We start from the raw sequence: 27,037 nt of genomic DNA on the forward strand, positions 1-27,037 counted from the left end.
TATCCAATTAAAAAAAAACATCTAAAAATGTGAATTTAAATATGATTGTGATATCACGATTCTTTAACAACTAAAACGTATATAACTTTTTAATAAAATAACATTTATTGATAAAGAAGAATGATAAATTTAAATATCAACTTTATCATAACTATCATTCAAAATTATAATCTTGATTATCAAAATTTGAATCATGATTTGACTGGGTTTCACAACAATTGAAATGACTGCTAATTCTATTACACTAATCTTGCAAAATGTAATAGAGATCTACGATATCAAATTAAATATCTAGTCCTACAATAACCAGATTGCTAATCAATAATAGATAAATACCAAATCAGTATCAATCAATATCAATCAATTCCAACTCAATATCAATCAATACCAAATCAATATCAATCAATATCAATCAATACCAAATCAATATCAATCAATACAAAGTCAATACCAAAACAATATCAATCAATACCAAAACAATATCAATCAATACTAAATCAATATCAATCAATACCAAATAACTTTTTGTCAACTGCCTAATCAATTTTGACAAACTTAATATAAACTGTAATATGGCAAGGATCCAGTTTGCATGGTTTATAAAGATCTCTAGTTTTACTGTATTTCAATGCAGCATATGGACAAACAGAAAAACTGCAGCATTGTAATGTTTAATGTAATGGGGGTTTGCGACATATACATAGCACCATGTAAGGGGAACTCACTTAACTAATGCGAGATGTTAAAGTACCGAATGTCATGCAGCATTGCACATTGATATACTTAATTACTACAACAACATATTTATTGTACGCAATGTGTATAAAAGTATTAAACAATTATGTAAAATGATATTTTAATAATTAATACTTTGATTCATTTACATTGTAACACTTACTTCTTTTGATTGAAATTACACGATTTTATAATTCATGTTTCATGCTGTTTTAAATTAAAATATGAATAATGTTTTAAATTGAGAAAGCAATTAAGTCCAGATTAAAACAGACATTCAAGAATGCCACTGAAATGTAAATTGCACATTTAAAAGATAAAACAGCAGCTATTTGTATCTTGAACAAATGCAGAATTTAAATCTATATTTTTGTAAATAGACATTAGATGTACCTCATTCGTAGAAAAGACTTCATTTTCACACCTGGTTGATGGTTTATAAACCTTATGAATATTTAAATGAGGTATTTGTCCTTCATTGTTAGTACATTTTACATTACGTATTAAAATAAATAGTTTCACACACACACATTTATTATAAATGGAAATGGCAATTTATCTAGAATATTATTTTTTAATTTAAGAATCATTTATACTACCAGGTCCTCACCTCGGAGGCATTTGCTGAATGAGGTAGTTAGTGTTAGACTGCTGCTGTTTAGGGTTGGCTGCTGTTGCTGTCTGTGTTTGCTGATAATTCCTGGAATAATACATAGCCATATCAGGCATATTGTATGATGGCACCATACCATTTGGAAACATCGTCCCCATGCGGAAATTCTGCCTCAATTGCTGCATTTTGGTGGATGACTGACTCGATGTTTGCGGGGCTCCAGGAGGGGGCGGAGGTGGCGGTGGTTCTGTGACCTTACTTTGTTTACTTCTAGATGACTGAGCAGGAGGTGGAGGAGGGGGCGGTGGAGGCGAGTTTGTGATGGACATTCCATTGGCTAAGTATTTAGTAGCAGAAAAGTAGTTGCGAGTATGAGGGTTGCTTTGAGTGAATGACTGCTGGCTCATGACTATAGGTCCTACCGACTGCATATTAGCTGCTTGTCCTCCGCTGTGCATTGAGTTATATGGATTTTTAAAGTACTGATTGCTCATAATAGATGAGTAACTATTGGCATTGCTAAAATTCCCTGATCTTAAATGCTGGTTATTAGTTTGCGGGTTTGTCGAGATATAGTTTGCGGTTTGATTCGCCTGAGCTACTGAACCATACGGGTTTGGTTGTTGCCGGTTGCTCATGTTATTAACATTCGCAACCATCTCGTTGCGGTACGAAGGATTGAAATTCATTTGTTGATTGTTGGCTGGATGGTTTGCCCACGCATTTTGCTTTTGTAAACCAGAATTATTACCTTTTGGTTTTCGTCTAGTCTTTGCTGCACCTTTAGCTGAGCTTTGGCTTGGAGTAGACACAACGCCATTAGTGAGGCAATATGTTGCAGCTGGTGCTTGCTGAGACCTGTTGTTGATAGTCTGCTGCTGTGCAATCTGTCTTTCGTCTTGGTATTGCTTCTCTGATATGAGTTGTTGGTTGCTATTAGGTTTTGCAGCATAAGTGATTTCTCTGACTTTTTCTTCAGGAGCTTCATGTGTATTATATGGGGCGTAGCGTTTGGCAAATGTTCGACCTTCCTTCATTGAAAATTTCTTATGGAACTGTTCTCTTCCTTCTTTTTTCGAAAACTTTTTGTGATATTGTTCTCCATAACATGAAAATGATTCCTTTCCCTCACCAAATAACTTGACTTCCTCACTCACAGCTAACGTTCCATTTAAGGGCTCCTCGTGAGATTCTAAGCTAGTATGTTGCTCTTGTGATGTGTCAGTCGTACTATGGGTCTCTGATATATCGTTTGAAATCTCGGCCAATCCAATTTCATCCGTTGTCTTTTGTGTAATAGGAGGTTCTGCAATTTTCTCATTATAACTTATCAGTAAACCACCAGGTGTCTTGGGTCGCCAGAACTCATCGTTAACCGGTGGAAGTTCAGAACTAGCTCTTGATTCTTCGTTTGTTTCTTCTATCGAACTAATAGATGCAATAGCGGCTTGAATTTCATCATCAGCTCCATGACGAGAACTAGGTGCCGATTCATTGGCATCAACCGAAGATTCTGATGCGGGAACATTCTTATCTGATGGGAGCTCATCTGGATTTATTGCTACCAATGGTTCGTTTACAGGTTCCGGTTCATCGGTTGAAGCACCTGTATTATTCGTTGATTGGGTAATGGTTTCATTTGTAGGGATCATCGCATTTGGAATCTCTTGCTCTGGTCTTTCTGCTTTTGGTCTTGGACTATTTCCAGAACTTTGTCTCCTTATTTGTTTACTCCTACATGCTTCATTTGAGGCAAAAGCCATCAATGCATCAAACCCGCTGCTAATCTTAGCTTGCCATTTCTTACTATTAGGCGAGTCCTTTACTTTGCCAGTTTGAGTAAGAAGGTGATTAGGTGGTGATGACACACGATCTATAAGACAAAAAATTATAAATATGTAAATTATGTGGAGAGACACGCTCTTTGGGTTAGAGACTCAGTGCTCCGTTTTTATGTTTCACTGAAAGGAATAAATAAATAAGTGTATGGCAAAAAGGTTGTGGCTTGTTGAATACTGACACATAATTTTAAAATATTAAGATGACCACTGATAACGGTACAACTTTTTGGTATAATTTTGTGAAATGAGAGGTTCAATCTTCACAATTTTGTTTTTCTTATCACCAAGCAGACGCATCCGGGATGGTGTTCACAATGCCAAACCACAGTTCTTTGCTCATCATTTGATTTGCTAGTTCATAAATAAAATTGGTTGGTATCTCTAATAAACCTCTTTTCTGAAACTGGACTCCAATATGAAAAATAATTGGTAAAAATTCTTCCAGATATATTCCTCCGCCAAACAACCTACCTTCCATTGATTCTGAAGTCCGTTTCAGTTCCATGAAATTCACACTTGGTTCTTGAGATGAAATAATTACGCTCCTACAAAGAAAATCGGTGATATAAATACAAATTTGAAAATTGATCATTGATGCCCGATTATGGGATAATAATATCATCTCACTCATATTCACAATGTTATTTATTTTCTTTAATATTTGTTTTTGTCAATATTATATAGTTTTTAGTTTTCTTGTCATGTGGACAACTGCTTAGATGGTCAATGCTTAAAGTAATTATTACTTATTTTGATCTCCTTTCACACATTGTCCTCTTTGTATCTTTTTTTTCTCTAGAGTATAAATATCTGTTCTATTTTGTACAAAGTGTGGAAAATAAATAAATGAAATATGTTGTTTAAAAGAAAAAACAAGCTGATGTGCAACTAACCTGGATGCAGATGACTGACTGGTTGGTTCTTTTATTTGATGAAGCCTTTCCTCTTTCATGTTTATAACAGTTTCTGATACTTCAGAACCTTCTGGTGATGAAATGGCACTAATGTCTAATGGTTGACTGACAGTCGTCACAAGAGACAAGACATCCTGTGACGCTGTGAGGTCTGTCGAAGCAACAGACTTCTTTGCGGTAGTCGTCTTCTTTGCTGCACTAGCTCCTTCAGATGCAGAAGCTGGCAATCTCTTTCTGGTATTTCTTCTGGATTTGGTTTCATTCTTTCCTTTCGTATCTTTTGTTGATGCGTTCATTTGGCCAGGACCATCAGGTCCATTTGTACCAATAAATAATTGCGGAGCTTTTGCTGTAAGTGGTCCAAGAGCTGAAGCAGGGATACTGTAAATGGGTGTTGGCACAGATCCAAGTACCATCATTGGGATGGTTGATAGTGTTGTTGTCGCTTCATTCTTTTTGACAGTGAGTCTAGAATTACTAGCTGATCTATTCACAGTGTCATCTAATGTCCTTGAGAGTGGCACTGAGGTGGTGGGTAATGTCAACGATTCAGATGGGTAGAGGTCAACGTTCTGGGGACTCAGAGGTTGTTCTAAAGACTGGTCTTTTTTAAGTTCATGAACTTTACTTAACTTCTGAGGAGAAGTGACTTGAATTGAATTGAAAAAATGTTGACTCTGTAAAGATAGGTTTGGGTTTTTGCCTTTCATTGCCATTGTGCTAAATTCCCTCATAGATACTGGGTTTTCAGTTTTTACTTCTAAATTTCCATATATAGATGTTTGGTGTTGACCACCGGTAAATACAGGAGATATAGGCGAGACTGGTACACCTGCAATGCCAGCGTGAGGCGATGTAGTACTATTATATGGTTGCTGTTTATTTGTTCTTGACGGTACTTGACTTACGGGTGGAAACATAGTACCTGATGTGTGAATAACCGAAGGTTGCGTGGTTGTAGCAGCAGTTTGAATACTACCTATAGGTGATCTCATACTTGTTAGTACTGTTGAACTGATTGGTATGAAGGCATCCTGAGTGAGTGGTGCAGCATTTTTATGCAGCGATTTCAGCAACAAAAGCTGGGCTTCCGCAGCCTCAGCACCCTCTTGACTTTTAGTCGATAGACGTCGGATCTTTGGCTTACAGTTTTCAGGGCTCTTTCGCTGCCGTTGCTTCCTGCCTTGCTTAGGAGATTTCAATAGCTTCTCTTGTTTAATGACTTGCTTTTTCAGAGTGACGAGTTCCGATTCCAGTATGGTGGCACGACTCTTAAGATGTTTCTGGTTGTTCATCTCGTTTATAATCTGCTCACGTATCAACATTGATGGGTTTGATTTATTCTCCAGCTTAACGTTCTTTAAAACATGATTTATGACATTACTGTTTTGAATCTGTAAAAAAAATTTGTAAAAAATGAATCTTTTGTATTAAAAAACATAAAAATGTGTTGAATAGGCTATTTGAATTTAATATTTACTTTGATGAAAAAATTAGATCGGAAAAAATTTTACAGGTTTTTCATTCAATTTAACTGTTTATTTTATTGGTTTTTATTATCTTAAACGTTTGTGGCTTGTACCAATTTTATATGTAAATCTCTCGCAATTCAGTTTTATTTTATATATACTGCAAAGAGAAATATTGAATAAAAGCAGAATGAATGAATGAATGAATGAATTACCAACTTCATAAAAACTAGAAAATACAGTATTTAATTATGTCAACATAAAAACACAACAGGACACAACATACCAATTTATTATGTTCAGACTCCAAGTCTGTTATCTGCATCTGAACACTATCTTGTTTCACCTGTAGATCTTTGTGTTGGGTGACTATCTTCTTGGCACGACTGATGAGTTCTGATGGAGATTTTGCTTCAACACCAAGCTGCAATGAAACATTTATAGTTTTATTTATCAAGGGTAAAGTTTGTGATCAATCATTTTATCACTATTATTATATCTATTTATTCCTTTTAGTGAAACATAAAAAGGGCGTGCACTGAGAATCGCCAAAGGGCGTGCACTGAGAATCGCCAAAGGGCGTGCACTGAGAATCGCCAAAGGGCGTGCACTGAGAATCGCCAAAGGGCGTGCACTGAGAATCGCCAAAGGGCGTGCACTGAGAATCGCCAAAGGGCGTGTCTCTCAACGATATATTATACATTCATTCAGGGAGCTTTTGCTTTGCGAAAATCTAGGAACCAGTTACCGCATTTTAATTATGCGCATGCCAGGACATATAACAGTAAACTCTGAGTACTAAACAAAAAATTACAAGAGAGTATAGATATATATCACAGGAAAATGTTGCGAAAGATGATAAATATTAAATTAACAGATAGTGTGTGTAACTGTAACATGAAAATATACGAGATGACAAAACAAGAAGAATGGAATAAAGGAATTAAACGAAGGAGACTAAAATGGTATGGACACATAATTAGATTACTGGATGATAATCAAACAAACAATGAAGGAAACTAACAGGAAAGTAAAACGACCCGTAGGAAGACCAAGAAATAACTGGATGAACCAAATAAAGAAAGACGTACATGTAGACGGTAGAAGGACACGAAGACACTAACACAATAACAAACCATCCTGCCATAAACAGACAAAAATGGAAACAAATTGTGGAAAGCGTAATGTCGGAAGACGGAAAACGTTAAGAAGAATGCCAGGACATTGAGACGCGTTTACTTGATTCGTAAACACAGTTTTGGCGGATTCCAGGCCAGACAACGATGCTATAAGCTCCTAGATGGTTGCAAATTGTAAGCTTTGTACTGATAAGGTAAGATATCTTTTATATTTTTTTTCTGTCCAATGTGATAATGTAACTAGTGGTCAGTATGAAGCTTACCTCCAAAAGTCTTCTGTTAAGTAAACCCATAGAATCTTTCACCACATGTTGTATCTGCTTCTCTAAAGTAGCTTTCTTCAGATTTAATTGTTCTTGCCGAGCCTAAAAAGATTCATCAACAATTCATTATTATCATTTTTATTTAACTATGTTCTGATTAATAAACTTTGATTAATATAATTTAAAAAATAAGATGGTCTTAGCTCTATCTACACTATCAAACGTTATGTGACAAAAAAATGTGATGTGCCCATATATAGACATGATGATGTCATACCACTACCATATTTGTGTATATCACACTTTGTTTGTCAAACTAGTTTGATAGTGTAGACAGAGCTTTAGAGAATAGAACAATTCTCTCTAATAATACAATTTTATATTTTTTTACAATACACATTTTATTTACCTTTTCCTGCTTGATTTGTTGATGTATTTGAGCTAAGTAGTCTGGAGTTGTCATATATGACATAAAGCCCAACAATTGATTTCTGTAATTATCTGTTACCAAAACAAAAAACTAAAATCAATACATTGTTGCAATGCTTTAAGCTATTATAAAAATTAATTATTTTATATAATGAAATATTTCAATTTAGGAACTAGTTACCAACTAATATTTATGTAGAAAGAGTTGTAAATTTTAGTGACACTCCCAATTACCATATTTATTCGAATAAACACCTGGCTTTGAATAAACGCCCCGGGCCTTTATTTCCTTGAATAAACGCCCGCCACATGCATATTATATACACAATATTGTATTACAACACACTTCTATTTGTAGTAGAATTTATTGATTTACATTATCTACAATTTACCAAGCTTTTTGATACAATGTTTACTGTATTTTATCACTTCTCAATATTAATTGTGTTGTATATTTTTTTATCCAGGGGGTATTTATTTGATTATACATATTACCATATTACACTAAAAAAAATAAATGCCTCCCCCAAATAAACTTTCCCTAAAAACCCTCCTGAACAAAAAAATATGGTAATACTGTATCAGAAATAGGCCTTTAATAATGAACTCATGAATGCTAATGGAGTTCACATGAACCATGATCCTTTACACATTGTTGTTAATGGAGTTCAAAGGAACAATGATCACGAGTAGCTCATTTGAAAGACATTAAAATGTACTTCAACTCATTACCAGACAAACTGCAATGTGAATTAATAAGTGGTTCAGTGTTTAGTTAATGGCACAGAACAATAAATGACATTGTAAATGTTAAATATTTTACCTAGCAGTTTTTGAATGGCAGCCTCTTGATGTAGTGTAGGTTGGTAAAGTCTAATGGGTGATGTCAAGTTACTCTGAGAGGCTTTCACCATACAAGGCATGTTGAATGATGGACTATGCTTAGTAGACATTGGACCTGAAACAAAAGGAACATTCATTATTAATAATAAATAACTACTATAAATATGAGAGGTTATACAAATATACAAATTGTTGATGTCATAGCACTACCATATTTAAACATATCACTACCATATTTAAACATATCACTACCATATTTAAACATATCACTACCATATTTAAACATATCACTACCATATTTAAACATATCACTACCATATTTAAACATATCACTACCATATTTAAACATATCACTACCATATTTCATTTCATTAGTTATTCAGTCTATTTCAGTATATACATAACAACAAAAAAACTGAAATTGGGGAGACCAGGGTCAACCTAAGTGAACTTAATCACTGTAGCTGAGCCGGTTGACCCAACCCCAAAGTCAGTTTACACATAAAAGACACAAAATACAGTTAAAGCGAATTAAAATGAATGTGAACTTTTCTAATGAAGGCTGATGGGCTTTCTAGGACTGCAGCATATCACTACCATATTTGGGCACATCACACACAAACTAGTTTGATAGTGTAGACAGAGCTTTACACTTCCACTATCAAATCCAAATTAAAATGTAGTTCGCTGGTAAAAAAGTTCATCGAATGATGTCATCTATTTAAGTTAAGGGTTATTTATTCCTCCTCCATATTGATAAACTGATAAATAAATAATTATTTACCTTTCTTTCTGTCCGGTGGAGATTGGCTCATTGACACTGTATGCTCATGTAGCAAGTCCAGACCTGTTGAAGTCATTGAGGATGGTTTGTGTTTTCTTTTGGCTTGCTTTGATGCCATTGCTTCCTTCTTTGGTCGTCCACGACCCCTGCTGCCAACCTGAAGAAATATTGAATAAATACATTTGAATACAACATGTTGAATACAACAATTTAAATCGGGATTTTACAGTACAGTACAGTAATATAAATGGTAAAATCACATTTAAATTTGCCTAGTAAAAATTTAATTTTTGAAAACAATTCATACCTGTCTTTTTTGTTGTTTCTTTTTTTTTAATTTCTTTTTTCGCCATCTATCATCCTCAATATCGGTATCCTACAAAAACACAGACTTATTAATAATAAACAAATCATTCATAGGGTCAATAAGTTCCTCTTAATTTGGAAAAATATAATGCAAATGATAGAACTGTAGCCCAATTGTTAGGCTCCGAGCCTTCCACCTCTCTTTAAAAAAATCCTGGAACCCTCACTGGGATGAATTAAGAAACCAAAATACATGCACATTTAGTTAAAAATGTCAATATTTATTGTGTACATGCACAAATATTTAGACTGTAAAAGTCTAACACGACTAATACGAACCGATATCCCAACTCTTTCATTCCAAGAGGTATGATGAGAGAGAAAGCTATGAACACGGTAATTTCCAAATTTATGGATGAATAAAGCGATGTCTATGTCTATTAATAATGCTTGCTTGTTAATGTTATTAGCTTAAATAGTTTCAATGTTTGTTTTATTTTGTGTGTAGTTGTAATTACGTTCCCAAACCAACAAAAAAAGCGAAATATAAAAAAAATGTTGGTCTTATATTACAGAAAATACCAAAACCATGAAATACAAAAGTTTCAGCATAAAAAAAAAAAATGTCTAAAAGGCATAGCAACAGATTCCAAAAATGGGAATTAAACAAATGAAAAACTTCTGAAAAAAAAAAAAAAATTAAAAATTCTAAGCAGGATAGTAAGCAAATAAGAAAAGCATATAATATTAAAATAAAAAGAATATAAAAAGGAAACTAGGAATTTCCCCAATACAACCTTAAGTGTTTTTGATGTTTCTCTCTTTGATAATTTCTGTGACTTTTTAGATTTTTCATGCATCATTTTATTTACGTTTTCCTTTCCGTCACTAATAATCTCCGTCCATTGTCGGCGTGTTGTTGCTCCTTCTCCGCACCCACTCATCGAGTCGTTCTCGCTGGATTGAGTGAATTCAATACTTTTGGCCGCACTGAATTCCTCACGTTCCCTTCGTCTTATACTTGTTCGATACTTCTGGTATTCTTCCTCCTATCAAAAAAATGTTTTAGTTTTAAACATTTTTTTTTTTATCTCTATTACTGTAGTCATGAATTAAATTCCATGTTTGTAATAGTTACCATGCTTTTTGGTCAAACTATATACAAGATTGGCTATTTTTTCTAAAACATTCTTTCCATTTCATTTTGTTTTTAATATATAACTAAAAGAGAGACTAAGATATCCAGAAAGAGATGGAATTCTTTGGAAAAGTTCAATATAGTGAAAACATATGTGGGGCGACTGAACTGGACTCTTTATCATTATGTTTGATTTGTAGAAGTTAATTTGTGTTGCTTGTTGCTGATTTATGAGAGAAAGTCCTTATTTTGTTATTGAGTCTAAAAGCAGTAATAAATAAATAATAATAAAAGAAAGATGGAAAAATAAATTCAAAATTTACCACATTATTTGATATTTATAATAATTAAAAAAACAGTATATTATAATACAAGTTTATTGCTACTTACTCGGACCTGAGGATCTGTTAAACTTTTAAAATACCTTTCCAACTGAAAAAAAAAAGAAAGTAAAATTATTAAAAACAAAACAATGCCATGCTTGAGTAATCACACTCCTTAAATTAGGTTAAATGTTGACACAAGACTTTAGTCATTTCTATTGTTAATCCGAGTACAACCCCACCCTTTAATTCATACCCAGTACAACCCCACCCTTTAATTCATTCCCACCCTCTCTGGGACTATACTTGGATATATACAATACTTGTTTTATTTAAAGCTTACAATTGTTCTGTCAATTGTGTGTAGAAAGTAGGAGACAGGTTTACCAGTCCAAGACACCGAGCCACGCAGAGGTGAAAGTTCAACTACTCGCATTATGCTACCAATATCTGAAATACGACCAAAACAAAAAAGATTATAGTTTGAAAGAAAATGAAACATAATTGAAACACTAGTTTGACAGAAATTGATGTCACTTTGCTTCTGTAAAGCTCTGTCTACACTATCAAATTAGTTTGACAAAAAAAGTGTGATGTGCCAAAATATGGTAGTGATATGCCCAAATATAGTAGTGATATGACATCATCATGTCCATATATGGCCACATCAATTTTTTTTTGTCATATAAAGTTCAATAGTGTAAACAGAGCTTAACTTTGTGACACACTTAAAGGTATAGCTATAGATCATAAAGATATTCTTAATTGAATATGTACCACTGACATTATGCTCTAATAATAATAAGATAAGAGGGGAGAATAGTTTTGAAGAGAAGGGTGGGTGGGGATTGGAGGAGGAGGAGAACGAATCATTAAGCTAGATTAAACGTTATAAAATACTTACCGCTAAGATTACGATCTGTTATTCTGAAATTAAGTGGGCAGAATGCTTTGGAGGATACAACTACAGCTCCTTCTTTCATATTGGCAAATTTTTCTTTTAACTATTGAAAAAGGAAAATTAGTATCAACAAACTGAACTCAAAAGAGTACACATATAAAGGCTCTCATCATTTCAGGTGTCAGTGTACTGGATAGTGAAGGCCTCCCTAAGCTGAAATCATCATGTTCTGTCCTGTGTTGCTCCACTCATGATATGCTAGGGTGTACTGGATAGTGAAGGCCTCCCTAAGCTGAAATCATCATGTTCTGTCCTGTGCTGCTCCACTCATGATATGCTAGGGAGAACCCTGTAAGTATATGCTAGCTAATGTGACAACCTTAAACCTCTTTCTCTGCCTAGTTTGTATATTTAGATTTAGATTAGATTTTATTTCAACAAAATTTTATGAGGGCAGTCCATCCAGCCAAAGCTGATCATTGGGACCCTCAGAAAAATACATCGTGACAAGACAACAATAAACAATGAAAATGTGAAATAAAATAAATATAAAACACAAAGCTAAGTTTATACTTACTTGATGGTCGACACTTGGTCCAAAAGCAAAGTTATTGACAAACACAACTGCTGCTTTAGCTACTCGTTCAACCATTTCATCGCACAGAAAGTCACCCTTTTCAACTTTAAATGGGCTATAGTCCTTACCGTACCACTTCATCCAACGTCTAAACTCATCCTGCATTTTCTGTTAGACATGAAAAAGAAGTCCTCTTATTCAATTTCTAATTCATTTATGTATTATTTATTATTAATATCATTATTTTCTGATTTCTCAGCCACATTACAACAATACTCTATGGCTTGGTCCATTTTTATTTCACAATTTCTGTTTCCTACCTTTTATATACTGTAGCTTTTCTTTTTTAATTAACACATTACTAATAACAGGTGGTAATTTTGAACAAATGAATGGAATATTCTGTACCTGTTTTCACCTGAACAAATATGTAAACCACTATAAATAATGCAAATAAATACAAAAAATACTCATTTGCATACTCTTACATACACATACACATAAATTAAATGCTTCACTAACCTCTGCATATTCAGCAGGCACATCAGCCTTTTCTATTCCATAGGCAAGCTTACAGTTAGTAGCTGAAGCAACTTGGAGTACCACCTGACTGACACCTGTAATGCAAAACGATTCTTACATTATACAATATTTCAAAGAACACACATTTTGAAGAGATGAGAGGCATAAGGAGGAAACGAGGGATAACGATGATTAAAAAAAGATAACAAGGAGAGACATGATCGATTAAGAGCAACATAATCTATATTTAGATCCATTCTTATTTAATCCATCCAATTCCTGATTTTTATACAGAGATGGTGTAAGAGGATAGAGGGACTACTTACCACTTAATATGTAAGCAGATATGTTGTAGATATGAATTCATGCAGAATCTTTACCCCTCGGATGTTATGACATCATCGTATGGCCACACGAATGTAAAATATAGGATTTTTTACTCTTTCGTTATTGCTCATCATATTAAATAGAGTGCATCTCGCTTATACGTATTCCATTCCCACAGATATTTTAATACTCTCTAGGTCAATCAACTATCTTTCGCATGAGTTAAAAATATTTTAATTTTTATGACGTCATCATGTATAAAAATGTAAATAACGTGGGTCCCCTATTTTCATCTTTACAGTAAATTTCAATCTGTTATAGCTCGTCAGAATAAAAAGTGATAATCATGATTAAAACGTTTTCTGGAAGCTATTGGATTGTAGATACGAATTCATGTGTAAGGGGATAGAGGGACTACTTACCACTTCCTAGATCAATGAAGTTATCATCTGATGTTAGGTTTACTTCTTCTATCATCTGTGCTACGAGATCATACGATGTTTCACCATACACCTAAACAAATTACATTCATACACATTACATACAGCCATGTAAACATGTTGCCGATTATAATACAGTTAACTCTCCCAATACTGGACACCTTTTGGCTGACCAAATATGTCTGGAAAGTCTGGTATTCAGAATGTAAAAGAACATATTTGGGACCTGTGTGGTTTTGGGAGAGTTTCTGGTTTTGGGAAAGTTTCTGTTTTTCAGAGAGTCCAGTATTGGGAGAGTTTACTACAGTATAATGATGATAAGGAAATGGTGGTGCCATGGTGATATGAATGACTTTGATGATGTAAAAGGTTGAAATATGAAATACTAGAAAGACGACGCACCTCAGGTGAGAAAGGTTCATAGGCGTTAAGTCGATCAGGGTCCATGATAGCATGGTTATAAACCTGCTGTAGGATGTGTTTGAGAAGATCTGTTGACGCCCTCTTTGGACAAGGGTTAGCACATGTCGTTCCCTTTCTCTGTAAAATAAAAACAATACATGATCTTATTATTTAAAAAATAAATAAAATTGTTTGTCTTTTTATCGTCAAACTCGGTTTCACTATCTTAATGCATTAAACCGTGCTACTATACTGTAGAAAGGTTACTTAAATGAGAACTACACATACAATAGTTCTGTCATTATCTTTAAGCTCTGTTTACACTATCAAACTAGTTTGACAAAATAATGTGTCTAAATATGGTAAGATACAGTATGCACAAATATGGTAGTGATGACATCATCGTGTCCATATATGTATGGGTACATCACATTTTTTTGTCACATAAAGTTTGATAGTGTAGACAGAGCTTAAGGTTTGTACTGTAGGATAGTGGTTCACACAATGCTTAACAAGATGAATAGTACCATATCAATAATGCCTGCATACATAAAACAACAATTGATACTGTGTACTAAGCAATGTATTTTCACTTTGTTTATTATTTTTTCAAATCAAAGATTCATTTTCTCAAGGGTAACAAATGTTCACAATCACATTCAATCAACTGTGTTTTCATTTATCTTTCACTTTGAAATTGTTCTCACAGATTGGTACAGCATTATCAATTAAGTTATTGTATTATACCTGTTAAAATCTTTTTTTTTTTTTTGGGAAGTTTGTTGAAAATGTCATTTTCTGTGGGGTTTTGGAGAATTAGTTAAGAAAACAAAGTAAGTTAACCCAATAAAAATGATATTAAATTAATATTTAAAATTAATATTGTTTATGTTCTTACCAACTGGAGTATGGCATCAATTGCTCTGTTGTATCTCTCACACAGACTGTGCATACTCTCATAACTAAAAGATATAAACAACAAAATGATCAGTCTAGAGTTCACTCAAAATAGTGTCATTAAAATTCAATATTATAATGTTTCAATGTTTGTATGATATACACCGACTGGTCAGAACTTTACACAGTAAATTATAAGTTTTTTCTATACCCACAGTACAGTAACACTGTACAGTATTATTTATTGTAAAATTATTGTACACTGTATTTATAGTATACTAACTTTTTTCTCCCATAAAAAAATTCCTCTTTGATGGACAAACTGTTGAATTTATTTGTAAAATGACTTATAACAACAATAATCAACATTACTGTTGTAGGTTAGCTACATGTACAGTAAATAAACTTACATTCTTTAAAAAAAAAAGAGGATTATAAAACCGATTTTAGATTGCAATTCATTAAATTCTCTAATACTGTGGGACCTATAGTACCATACTGTTATATCCTAATACAACATCTCCTCAGCTAAAACTATAAGTATTGTAACATATACTGTACTCACTGTATATTGTTTTTAGAAGAGCTAACTGTAAATAGACAATGGTGTACTGTAAACTTTATATCAATATTGTCACATAATCACCCTATAATCATTAATGGTTACATTGTTATACAATGTTGATCTTTTAATATTAAAGTACTCAACCTTTTGGTACTCTCGACCTGAATTTGACCTACGAATACATAATTCCTTCATATAAGAGGATCATACCGTGCCATTGTATCATTTAATGCAATACAGTATTGATCATCAATTTATTATAGTGTATGACACTGACACTATTGTACCTAGACGACTTAGATATGAATCTGGCCCCTTGCTGCCTTTTCTTAAAGTCAACTTTCACCTCATTGGCTAGAAGCAGCGCAGTATTATGCGACATTAAAACATCAACTTACACTTACACCAATGTATAAACTGAGAATAAATGGACACTCTACCAAAATTTACTCTGAATTGTAAAAAAAAATATTAATACGTCAGCCGGACATTATAAATTAAGATTAAATAAACTAGACATCTTCTACCGTCAATTCCAACGTCATGAATTCAATCAAGATTAGTTATAAGAACAGACATTATCACCATGACAACTGCATCCGTGCTTACTGGATCTAAGAAATGTAGTCCCTGTCTAATCAACAGTTTAAAATCATGCGATGATATTCTACAAAGTATTTTCTAGAAATGTTTTTTGTAATGTGTACCGGGAACAGAAAATCAGTTGGCCTACTGTACACTAAAAATGATGATTTTGATATACAAGGTATATTATTAATGTTTTTTAGTAATGTATAGTACACTTTACATTGACATTATTTTCTATTAAAAAGAAAATAAGTTGTCCTACAGTACTATACAGTATAATATAAATGATGATTTTCTACAGTATGATGAGATAGGTTTTTTAGTAATGTGTACTAAGAACTATGTACATTCACAGAGATATTAGTATTATTATTATATTCACTATATCTTTGGTACACTTCAGGTTAACATTATTGTCTAATTATATTAAACCGAAAATAAGTTGTCCTATAAATGATGATTTTCTATGATGAGATACTGTGTGTTTTGTGTATGTTTTGTGTGTGTTTTGTGTGTGTCGTGACCTACTGTACGTACACAGTACAATTTAAAATTACAGTACATTATTGTCTAATTCTATTAAACAGAAAATCAGTTGTCCTATAAATGATGATTTTCTATGATAAGTTATGATTTTTTTTAGTAATGTCTACCGAGACTTGACAGTATGTACACTGCACAGAACACTTCACATTGACATAATTTTCTTGTAAACAGAAAATAAGTTGTCCTATAAATTGTGATTTTCTATCGTAAGATATGCTTTTTTAATAATGACTTATTTCGGGATCTACTGTACATTAAAACAAAAAATCCTTAATGATGATGATATGAATTTATTGAGAATTAACACTAAGCACTAGGCTGCATCATTATCATCTGTACTTAGTGGATTTACCAATGAACAATAAAATGTCATTGATGTTCAAAAGTCTTTATGTGGGTGGTTTTTGATTAGGCATGTAAAGCTCCATTTCCTTTTCTTTTCAACTTGACATTTCTAAATAATTGTTTTGCTAACTAATAGTACACCTACAGTACTTCAAACTTTACAGACATATTTCATTTTTATTCTATGTGGTCTTAACTATAGTACTGTACACGTTTAGTAGAAAAAAAGGGTTTAAAATTTCATTATTTATGACCTTAATTTACAATATTTTAGTGAATGTAGGCGCAGCAAAAATTAAATATTTCATATCATAATCTTAACTTAATGTACAGCAGAGTAAAGTAAAATATATATTTTGGTAAAATTGAATGACTGTCACATACTGATATTATTTTATTGTCCATAGTAATATAAATGGAAATACATTTTAAACTGGCATGAAAAATATTAAAAAAACAAAGATATACTTAAATACAAATTCAACTAAATACACAAAAATACATTAAAAGCTAGGTAAAAGTATAATACATACAGATTAAAAGCTTGTATCATAAAAAACATTAAAAATACAATATTAAAAAGGAAGAATTGCACATGACTGTTAATACAGTATGTGACATTAAAATGTCATACAGTGTATTGTACTCAAGAACATTTTTCAAAAGGATAAAAACTCAAAATATTTATATAATTACTGTACTACATTAAATAACGCAATTTTTATTTTTCATAAACTCTTTTTTTTTACATTGTATATCCAGAGATCTGGCACTCTTTTAGTTTCCTCCATACAGTAGGTACAATAAGTACAATAGGGTTTGACTGAAAATATCATGACATAATATTAAAATTGGCAATCATCCAATGGCACATATTTTATCAATGGACTTATTTAGTAAATTGTTAGTATGTGATGAAAGATGGGAATATCGTGAATGAATGAATGTATAATAATAATGTACAATGTTCCTTTGTTGTTGGAATAGTAATCTAACTGTAGGCTTAAACCGATTATGAAATAATGCAATAATATTCATATACAATGTGGGTCTATCAATAAAAAAATTATAATTGTGATATTATCAATAGAGATAATAATTTCAACCATCATCATGAAGAGACAGAAACTGACAAGCATTTATACTAAACATGATTGTGTAAATTATTGTCATCATTAATCGGCAATATAGGGTAATGTATTCAGGAATTAACTATTCAGTTGCCAGTACTAATAATAATGTACAGCGTACTATTCAAATTATGCAAACTCATACATTATTAAAATGTTTAATGGTATACGTACTACTGAAATGTCATGTTGAAAAACATCTACATAATTGTAAATATACAGTAAGTAGTTTAAACAAATACTACAGTACATACAGTGCATAGTATATAAAACAATACTACAGTGTACTGTATTTTAATTTTAATTTTAATTTTATTCCATCCCATCGAAACCAACAGCGATGATTACCGCCAATAACAGGTTTGATACAAACAAAGTAATGACTGTTTAAACCTGCTCCATATACAGCACCCGATATTCCCGGATGGTCTCCCATCCAAGCTCTAACCAGGCCCAACGTTGCTTAACTTCGGTGATCTGAGGAGAATCGGTGTTTCAACGTGGTAAAGTCGCGTAGTTTATATTACTACAGTATATTAATGCAAAATTTAAATTGATACAATGATAGTACTGTAACATGTACATGAGTAGTACTGTAACATGTACATGAGTAGTACTGTACTGTACAATACAGTAGTACATACAGTATATGTACAGTAATTACTAATAAGGCTTTTCTTGGTATTCTTAGTTTGGTTTTGATAGTAAACTCTCTGTACTGTACTGTATATTCAAATAAAATTCAATTTCTACTATTAATCCTACAAATTTATTTATATTAAGATTATCATACTTTCTCCAGGTCTCTTTAATATATTTAATTTGAAATTTAGGATACTATTATTTTATTATGGTAAATGTGTAGTATTCTTTCAGAATACTGTACTACTGTATACAGGTACTGTATGCCAATATACTGTAATCAGCATACTGTACACGGACGATACCACTAGGTTGAAGGGGAATACTACGATTATTTAACTTTTTAATATCTTCTCCCCTCTAAGGGCCAAAGGCCTATGTTGGTTTATCCAGGTAAGCTAGTCACATAATAATAGATTCTTCTTCAAGACTCTCCTTCTAATCTATGCATTGCTGTGGTTGACAAATCTACATACTACAGAAACAATCTATCTTATTCTTGATACACTCCTATTCTTACTAGCTTGCTATTCAATTTTCCACTGACATCAATTTCCTTTTATCACTAGCTTCCTTGCGCTGTAGAGCATCTATGTTAATTTTCCATTTGCTAACTTCCTGTTTACCATATTGTACAAGTGCTTTCCCTCTTGCTACTTTAACTGCTCATCCTCCTTTATAATGATGTTTTACAGGATGGATGTTCTCCTTTAGGAAGCTGGCTTTCCTTTCCAAGTTCCTTGCTAATTATCTTATCCTATGCTACTCTATGATTCATCTAATAACTGTATGTGCAGTATGTTTTATGCCACTACATTTATAAACATGGTCCCTGGATATTAACTTCCTACAATACAAGCTGCAAGAACCACCCAGTTTAATCAAATGTATCAATAAATTTAAAAGAAAACAATAAAGTAGGCATTCTGTACACATATGTACAGTCTGTATGCATATTTCTAAAAGGGTTTATGTATAAGATAGAGTCTGTAAACCATAGATAGCCCACAGCATAGCGCCCATTTCAATATGTCCATTCATTAACAAATGTACTCATGCTACAGATGCATGTCAGGACATACAGTATCCTCTAAATTGTACTCATGAAAAAAAAGGATACACATTTTTATATAGGGATGCCTTTGCATCATGGAAAATATAATACAGTATCTTGTAAAAGAATTTGTACATAAAATAATTAATAGTATCAGTATTCTCTTAAATCATCAATTAACAAAATCCTTTATCCAAGGATTAAATACACCAACGAATATGTAGTAAAGCACACTTACAGTACTACTGCTACAGTAATATTAATCAATCTATTCCTGTCTACAGCTATACATAATATATTACAATAATGCTATTTTGGTCACATACATCTATACTGTTGTAATATGAATAGTTGGCTACTTTAAATTCATAGCAACTATGGTATTCTGTCTAATAGTAGTAATAACTCAACCAGACTGAATAACTGATTATCATAGAGTACAGTATGTGCTTACAAACAGAACAAGTAAAGTAAGCCATATAGTGTATTACCACCAGACAAGTAAAGTAAGGCATACTGATACCCACATGCACCCTCAGAAACATGTGCGCATGCACAAAATGGCTGTTTGTTTTGACACGGAAATTTCTCTATTTTGGTACAAATAATTTTCGAGACTGAAATATTATGGCAAGTTGAGAACTATGTGGCTTGTCATTAGAGTCTGTTTGTAATCTTTATTTTATTTATAATAAGTTGGTGAACAGACAATTGTGTTGAGAAAGCGTCTGTAAGCGTTAACATGACTCATTTTGGATTAATCTTATTAGTGTTTCCTACTGTACAATATCATTTTATCCTGTCTCAAATCTCATCCAAATATTTAAAAATTATGATTTAAAGATATCTTTTTATTTTTTCAGTCGCAGATTCAATGGATGCGCATCAAAAGACTAGAGTAGTACACGTAGATCACCTATTTATACCGTTATGGTTTTCAGAATATTTTTTATCAATATCTGTCAATAAAACATTATTTAACTCATGTACACTTTACCTTGTAAACATTACTGAACGGCTGATCAAATACAATACAATTGTGCTATCTCGATTAAATGAACAAAGTTCAATTTGAGATTAATCAGAAAAGTTCCATATCTTTTTAAAGGGATCCCACTCACTATGCTTTCATAGTTTAATAGATTTGTATTAAGTTTTATAGTACTATAAAACACCCACAGTATAAAAATTAATCTAAAAAATATACAGATCATCATGATGTACAGAACGGTAATGTTGGGTGGGAGTTGTTTGTCTTCTCATCAGGCTATTTAAATGTATTTAAACACTTTTCTCATATCATTTATTCTAATCCAAAATGGGTCAATTTCACCCGTAATACATCAGAATTTCAATTCCACAGAGCAAGATAAAAATCCTACACAGAAAGTTTAATTACATAGTAATTCTATTACAGCTCCAGACATCATTATGCCATAAGATCATGAACTTTGAACTTGTTGAGTTTGATTGACCTATATAATGTATGAAGCTCAGTTGGTATATAACGCAGACTGCGAGAATGAGGCTCATGAAGATGCAAGTTCTGTAATGGGGTTTTTCAGACGCATTGTAATGAGATGAATAGAGAGTGAAACACAAGATCCAATTTTACAGTAAGATTAAGAAATACTATATTCATCTTTTTCTTTGAGAAGTACTGTACATCTCCAAGAAAAATTTAATTTACTAAATACAGTAACATCCACTACTAAGAATAACAAACAACATAAAATGGGATTTCCCTATTTGGAAGGGATACAAATGTGATTTCCCCTTTTCCTTTACATTTCTATGCAATCGTGAAATTCTAGCTAATTTTGTACTGTACATAAATGTTTATATGACATTAAAAAATGACTTCTTGGAAACAATACTACATTTTTTTTCATAGAATAGCGATCTTAGTTAGGATACAATGGGATTTTCCTAAAAAGGACAACTTTACAGAGAACCATATTTTGACAACGTATTAATTTGGGGATGTACCATTTTTTTAAGAACAATAATATGTTTTTCAAAATATGGTTCTTAGTAAAGTTTTTCTTTTAATGTAATCATACTTAGTTCACACTGGCCAACAACTGTACAACAACTGTACAGTATACTTCTCAACTTAGTGTTATTAATACTGATAATATTTCAGAAAATATACAGTAAACAAATTCTAGCCAAAATTTCAAAGCATTCCTCAATAAAAATAAACAAAATGTGGTTTTTATACTGTAGATCAAAGAGATTAAATTAGATTTTGTAAAGATTTCACTTTATTTTTCTGTAAGTGTTATTATGGTTATATAATATTCTAATAATACACTGTATACAGTATACACTGTATACAGTGTATACAGTGTATATTGTATACAGTGTATACTGTATACAGTGTATACTGTATACAGTGTATACTGTATATACAGTGTATACTGTATATACAGTGTATACTGTATATACAGTGTATATTGTATACACTGTATATAGTGTATACAGTATACAGTGTACACTGTATACAGTGTACACTGTATACAGTGTATACTGTATACAGTGTATACTGTATATACAGTGTATACTGTATATACAGTGTATACTGTATACACTGTATACAGTGTATACAGTATACAGTGTACACTGTATACAGTGTCTGTATAATACTGTACATTAAGCCTTTTTACAATACAGCTCAAATGAACTACAGTACAGCAAGTATAATGCAGTCCTCACTATACTAAATACACAAAAGATTACAGGTACTAAAGTACTGCATTATTAACTTTTATTTACAGTATTCCTGTTTTAATTATTATTAATAATAATATTTTATGTTCAAAATGATATTTGTACTAAAGTACCTCTGAAACCTGCTGGTTAATATTATTAATCATAATAACATCAAACGTTTCCTATTGTACAGTGTGTTAAGATTAGATACTACATCAATGTGTTTACAGATACAGTAATAAATAAATCCTTAATTGATTCTAAAAAGGCCTAATTATAAGTTGTGGACAAAGGTACTGTAATGCATTACTAGTTTATCACCATGGATTTTTATTTTATCTTCCTTTGTCTTTCAACAATTGAATACACTGTATTCAGTAAGAGTTGAAAGGTCAGATCAAAAATCGGAATAAATTCAATAGGTTCATTGATTAATTCTAAAGGGGAGAGGGGGGTTGGCTTATATTTTTTTATATTTTGACAAACTTAAGATTAGATGGGCTTTAGTAAATATTTCGTAAACAATGTATGGTTTGACCTTAATCGCTATAGTTCATCATGGATACTTTACTATCTTTTTTAACAAACAGAACAATCATAATTGATTTGGTACAGTAAATACTACTATTACTACTACTGTACAGATTTGCATGCTTGTATCCACTGTACTGTAATACAGGAAACTTTAATATTTGCAAAAACAAAAATGTAAACATTTTATTGCCAGGGTCATTTGTATAAAATTGAGGGCTGATACACCCCCCCCCCCCCCCACACAAAATCAGGCCATGTTTGGTGGGCGGCCTAACAAAACCAATTTAATAAAGCCAGGCTTACTGTACCATACTGTACGACACAATAACCTACTGTATTGATTATGGCAGTACTGTACAATAGTTAATAACTGCAAACAAAATTGTTTAAGAAAAGAATAATAATTTAAAGGTGGTGATCTTTTAAGACAAATTAAGTACAGTATGGGTAGAGTAGCTACAGTACAACCTAACTATACAGTACTCTCAGTTATTAAGACTAGAATTTTAACAATCCTGTGTGCATGCTACTGATGTGTATGTATAGTAGGCCTAGTCATCGGATGAGTTTTAACATCAACTATCTAAGTTTCAGTCAAAACAATTTTTGATTAACAGTAAACACTATATTTAATACTGTAAGTAAGTTATATAGTAAATTTAATATTAATACTAATAAGAGTCAAACTCATAAGCATTGTTGTTGCATTCATAATGAGATGTACTATAAACAGTAACTATCCATCCATGATATTAATAATGATGAATGAACAACCAGTCGTCTGCTGTGTGTATGATAGCAGACCTGGGTCATTCCATGTTCATAATGACATATTACCAGATTTCTGTACTAATAATATTTTATTACACTACAGTACTCACTAACTAAATCCATTTATTATCCAAATAAAAGAAAATTATATTTTAATCTAGTTTGTCTGACTTATTATATACAATAATTACAATACTTTATATCATATTTTCTATCAACAATATAATTAGTGTTTTTTATGTGTGTAATTCATTTTATGTAAGTATTTATATGTGGAGAGCCTCGCGATGGTTATAACTTTTAGGTGATCCTGCCTCATTGATTTACTTTTGTACTGTTTTTATGTCTTACTGTATTTGATTTTTGGCAAAATAAATGAGTAAATAAATAAGTCGTTGCTACTTTAATTTGAAATCAGTAGATTAGAAACTACACAATATTTTTAACTTACTGTACTACTAGTCAAAAGGCAAACAAGGGGTGGTGAAGAAAACATTGTACTACTGCAACTTAAAAAATAATAATATTCCTACCTCTTGGTGTCATAATCACTAAGGACTTGATTACGTTGCATTGCAAGCTTCAGTTCAGGTATCTCTTCACATACCCATCTAATAAAAACAATATTTACATTAATAACACCACTGCAATATTTATTATCAGTCCAATATTTAATACAATATACTGTAAATGGTAGCTTGTTTTCAGTTACAATATATTTAATGTACTTTTATTTCAGAAATAAAATGTTGATATGTACAGAAAGAGTAGTAGCCAATGGGGAGGTCAAAACGCAAAAACATACCGACGAAAAGTTTTAAAGTGAATTGAAAATTGTGTGTCATAATACACAGTAAATTATCTAACAATATCAAAGAAATAATATAGGGTCTACTAGCAAGCATTAGAGTAAACTTATAAATATTAATAAATTCCATTGTTTAGGCCTACAATCCATCTGTAACATCCTTGATAGATTGGCCCGTGTATTTAATCTTTAAAGGCACGGCTCCAAGGTCACACAAAAATATAACAAAAATGATTTCCCACTCACCGTATTGTGTCCACTATTTCATGAGCTCCGTCTATTTTATCCTGTCAACAACAACAAACAACAACAATATCATCAGTTATCGTAAACACAAACACTAAAGTCTTGGTTTCTACAACAGGAATATATAGTGTATATTCCTCAGAATTAGTGGTTAACTAAATACAAAGCTAGGCCTCTGAATGAAATCTTTAAAGAGGGGCGGGCGGGCGACACACGCTCGCTGAATGAATATTCTACCTACCGTGTGTTGTAAAGGCCATTGATAACTGGCAGGTTCTGAGCCTGCTGGGCTATGAAGCCGAAGTTCCTGCGACATTATGATATCCTTTACCGTTTCTATTATCAATCCGAGGTTTTCTATTCAATTGAAGACAGTCTAGCCTGTCATTTTCCCACACAAATTCCACGATCAATTTAGTGGATCGTAGTAGAATTTAACCAACCACTACAAAAGACAAAAATACCCGACAAGTGTGGTGGTGGCTGGCGTCGATCACATGACCCGCACACGCTTCTCTGATTGGAAATTTATTTTTCACACAGTCTCAATAGCTTTAGACGGGGGTGGTAGTAGTCGAGTAGAGTACGTACAAAAACAACATAGAAAGTCAAGTTATTGCTAAATATACTATATCACTGTATGAGTCATTTAATTTGACACGTGAAACAAAAAGGGATTTCCCGCGTGGGTTTTGGCGTTTCAATTCTAGATAATCTGCCTACATCCTGTTTCTTGACAATATGACTTTTGAACACATTACTTGTCACTTGACAATTTTCTGAGGACTTTTACATTATTAATTTCTCTGATAGTGATAGCGCGTTATTAAAATGTGAAAATAGTATTGAATTGAACAAATTGATACTTCCATTAAATAAATAACAAATGAGTACTGACCCTCGTATAAACTAACGAGCGGGTGGATCCGAGGATCCCGGCCCCGAGTCCAGTCCGGTCATAAAATAAAAGGCGCGAAAACTAAATATGGCGCGAAATCACAATTCAGACATTCAGTGAAGTCATAAGTGGAATTTCTGGGCGTCCCATCAGTAATACTACAAATTATATCAAAATGGACGGCCCGGTGGTGTGCCCGTCGCATAATCTTAAAAACCTCTCCGCTCAAATAAAAAAAAATGTTTTGGCAGGCTAAAGAATTGTCTCAGAACACAAAACATGGAATAATGTTTTCACTTGTAAAATGAAAAAATAAATGGTTAAATGAAACCCACTGGATGGCAGCCAATTTTACTATTTTGTCCCAGATTCAATTTTGGTCAAACTAGGGCCTATGTGACATTAAAATAGCACTATTATAGGCCTACAACAAATAGGCCTACAGTTTTAAGAATTATTTTTTCAGGGGGACATAAATCTTTTTTAAAACTATGCTCTGACTCGCGACTAGTTAATCTTTTTTTGAATCAATTTTTTTATTTATAAAACTAAATAAATGAATATTATCGGTTGTTTAATTTCGATCAATGATTTTAATATTTCATAGACATGCGTAGGTTTGCGACGATAACGGAATACGGAAGAAGATACAACTAGTAGGCCTAACCGTTGCGTAGGAGTAGCAGTGACGGTCACTCCGTGAACCGAACGAATTCATGAGATCGAATATGTGTGGAAAGGTGATGATAGAGAAGGGTATAGTATTTCTCGATTAAATTTTAAATATCGTACATCAATGGTAAATGGTTATTCATAATAGGCGGCTCGAACCGTTTTTTATTTTATTGTTACCACTGATAACATTGGATAAAAATAGATGGCGTAACATAACATTTGATGACATTCACCGGACGATTATCCTGACGCTAATATTTCAACTTCTCAAAAAAGTGAAATTCGGTGATGAACAAAAAAGTACGACAGATTTGGGTGGCATGGGGGCGGTATAACTAAACCGATTATCTGTGAGAACGGCCATTTCCAATATAAAATTACTGTATATCTATTGAATTCCAATTATCGATCTGTTTCCCCTATGTTTAATAATTTTTTGGGATTTTTTTATACACATTCATTTCTTTAAACAAGCCCTTTCTTATGATAAGGGATAGTCGAAAGTTGTATAGGTATAGCTCAACTACCCGAAAATAATCCTTGTTTTTTTGTAGAAACGTTGTAGAGAATATTTACAAAAATTATGAAAAAAAAAACAAAAGGTAATTTAACTTGAATTTTACGTTTTGGCGTTTTATTCAACTTCAGATTTTTATT

General features: G+C 32.5%; 1 protein-coding gene across 2 annotated transcripts; it reads right to left on the bottom strand.

The window, feature by feature from the left end:
- Window positions 1–903: 903 nt before the first annotated feature.
- Window positions 904–25,285, bottom strand: LOC140051628 (uncharacterized). 2 transcript variants are annotated; one of them, XM_072096902.1, is made up of 21 exons: window positions 25,049–25,285; window positions 24,808–24,848; window positions 24,287–24,364; window positions 14,865–14,928; window positions 13,967–14,104; window positions 13,547–13,637; window positions 12,798–12,892; window positions 12,276–12,443; window positions 11,702–11,801; window positions 11,141–11,247; window positions 10,865–10,906; window positions 10,209–10,385; window positions 9,338–9,406; window positions 9,031–9,187; window positions 8,227–8,361; window positions 7,384–7,475; window positions 6,975–7,076; window positions 5,859–5,996; window positions 4,083–5,497; window positions 3,661–3,734; window positions 904–3,221 (listed from the first exon to the last, which is right to left on the bottom strand). In XM_072096902.1, the coding sequence occupies exons 1-21, from the start codon at window positions 25,121–25,123 to the stop codon at window positions 1,342–1,344; spliced, it is 5,238 nt and encodes a 1,745-aa protein (XP_071953003.1). In that variant the 5' UTR covers window positions 25,124–25,285; the 3' UTR covers window positions 904–1,341. The 2 variants fall into 2 exon arrangements, with proteins under 2 accessions (XP_071953003.1, XP_071953002.1); XM_072096901.1 differs by having other exon boundaries at window positions 10,134–10,385.
- Window positions 25,286–27,037: the final 1,752 nt, after the last annotated feature.

Source organism: Antedon mediterranea, chromosome 6, assembly GCF_964355755.1.
Source record: "Antedon mediterranea chromosome 6, ecAntMedi1.1, whole genome shotgun sequence".
Lineage (NCBI taxonomy): Eukaryota > Metazoa > Echinodermata > Crinoidea > Comatulida > Antedonidae > Antedon > Antedon mediterranea.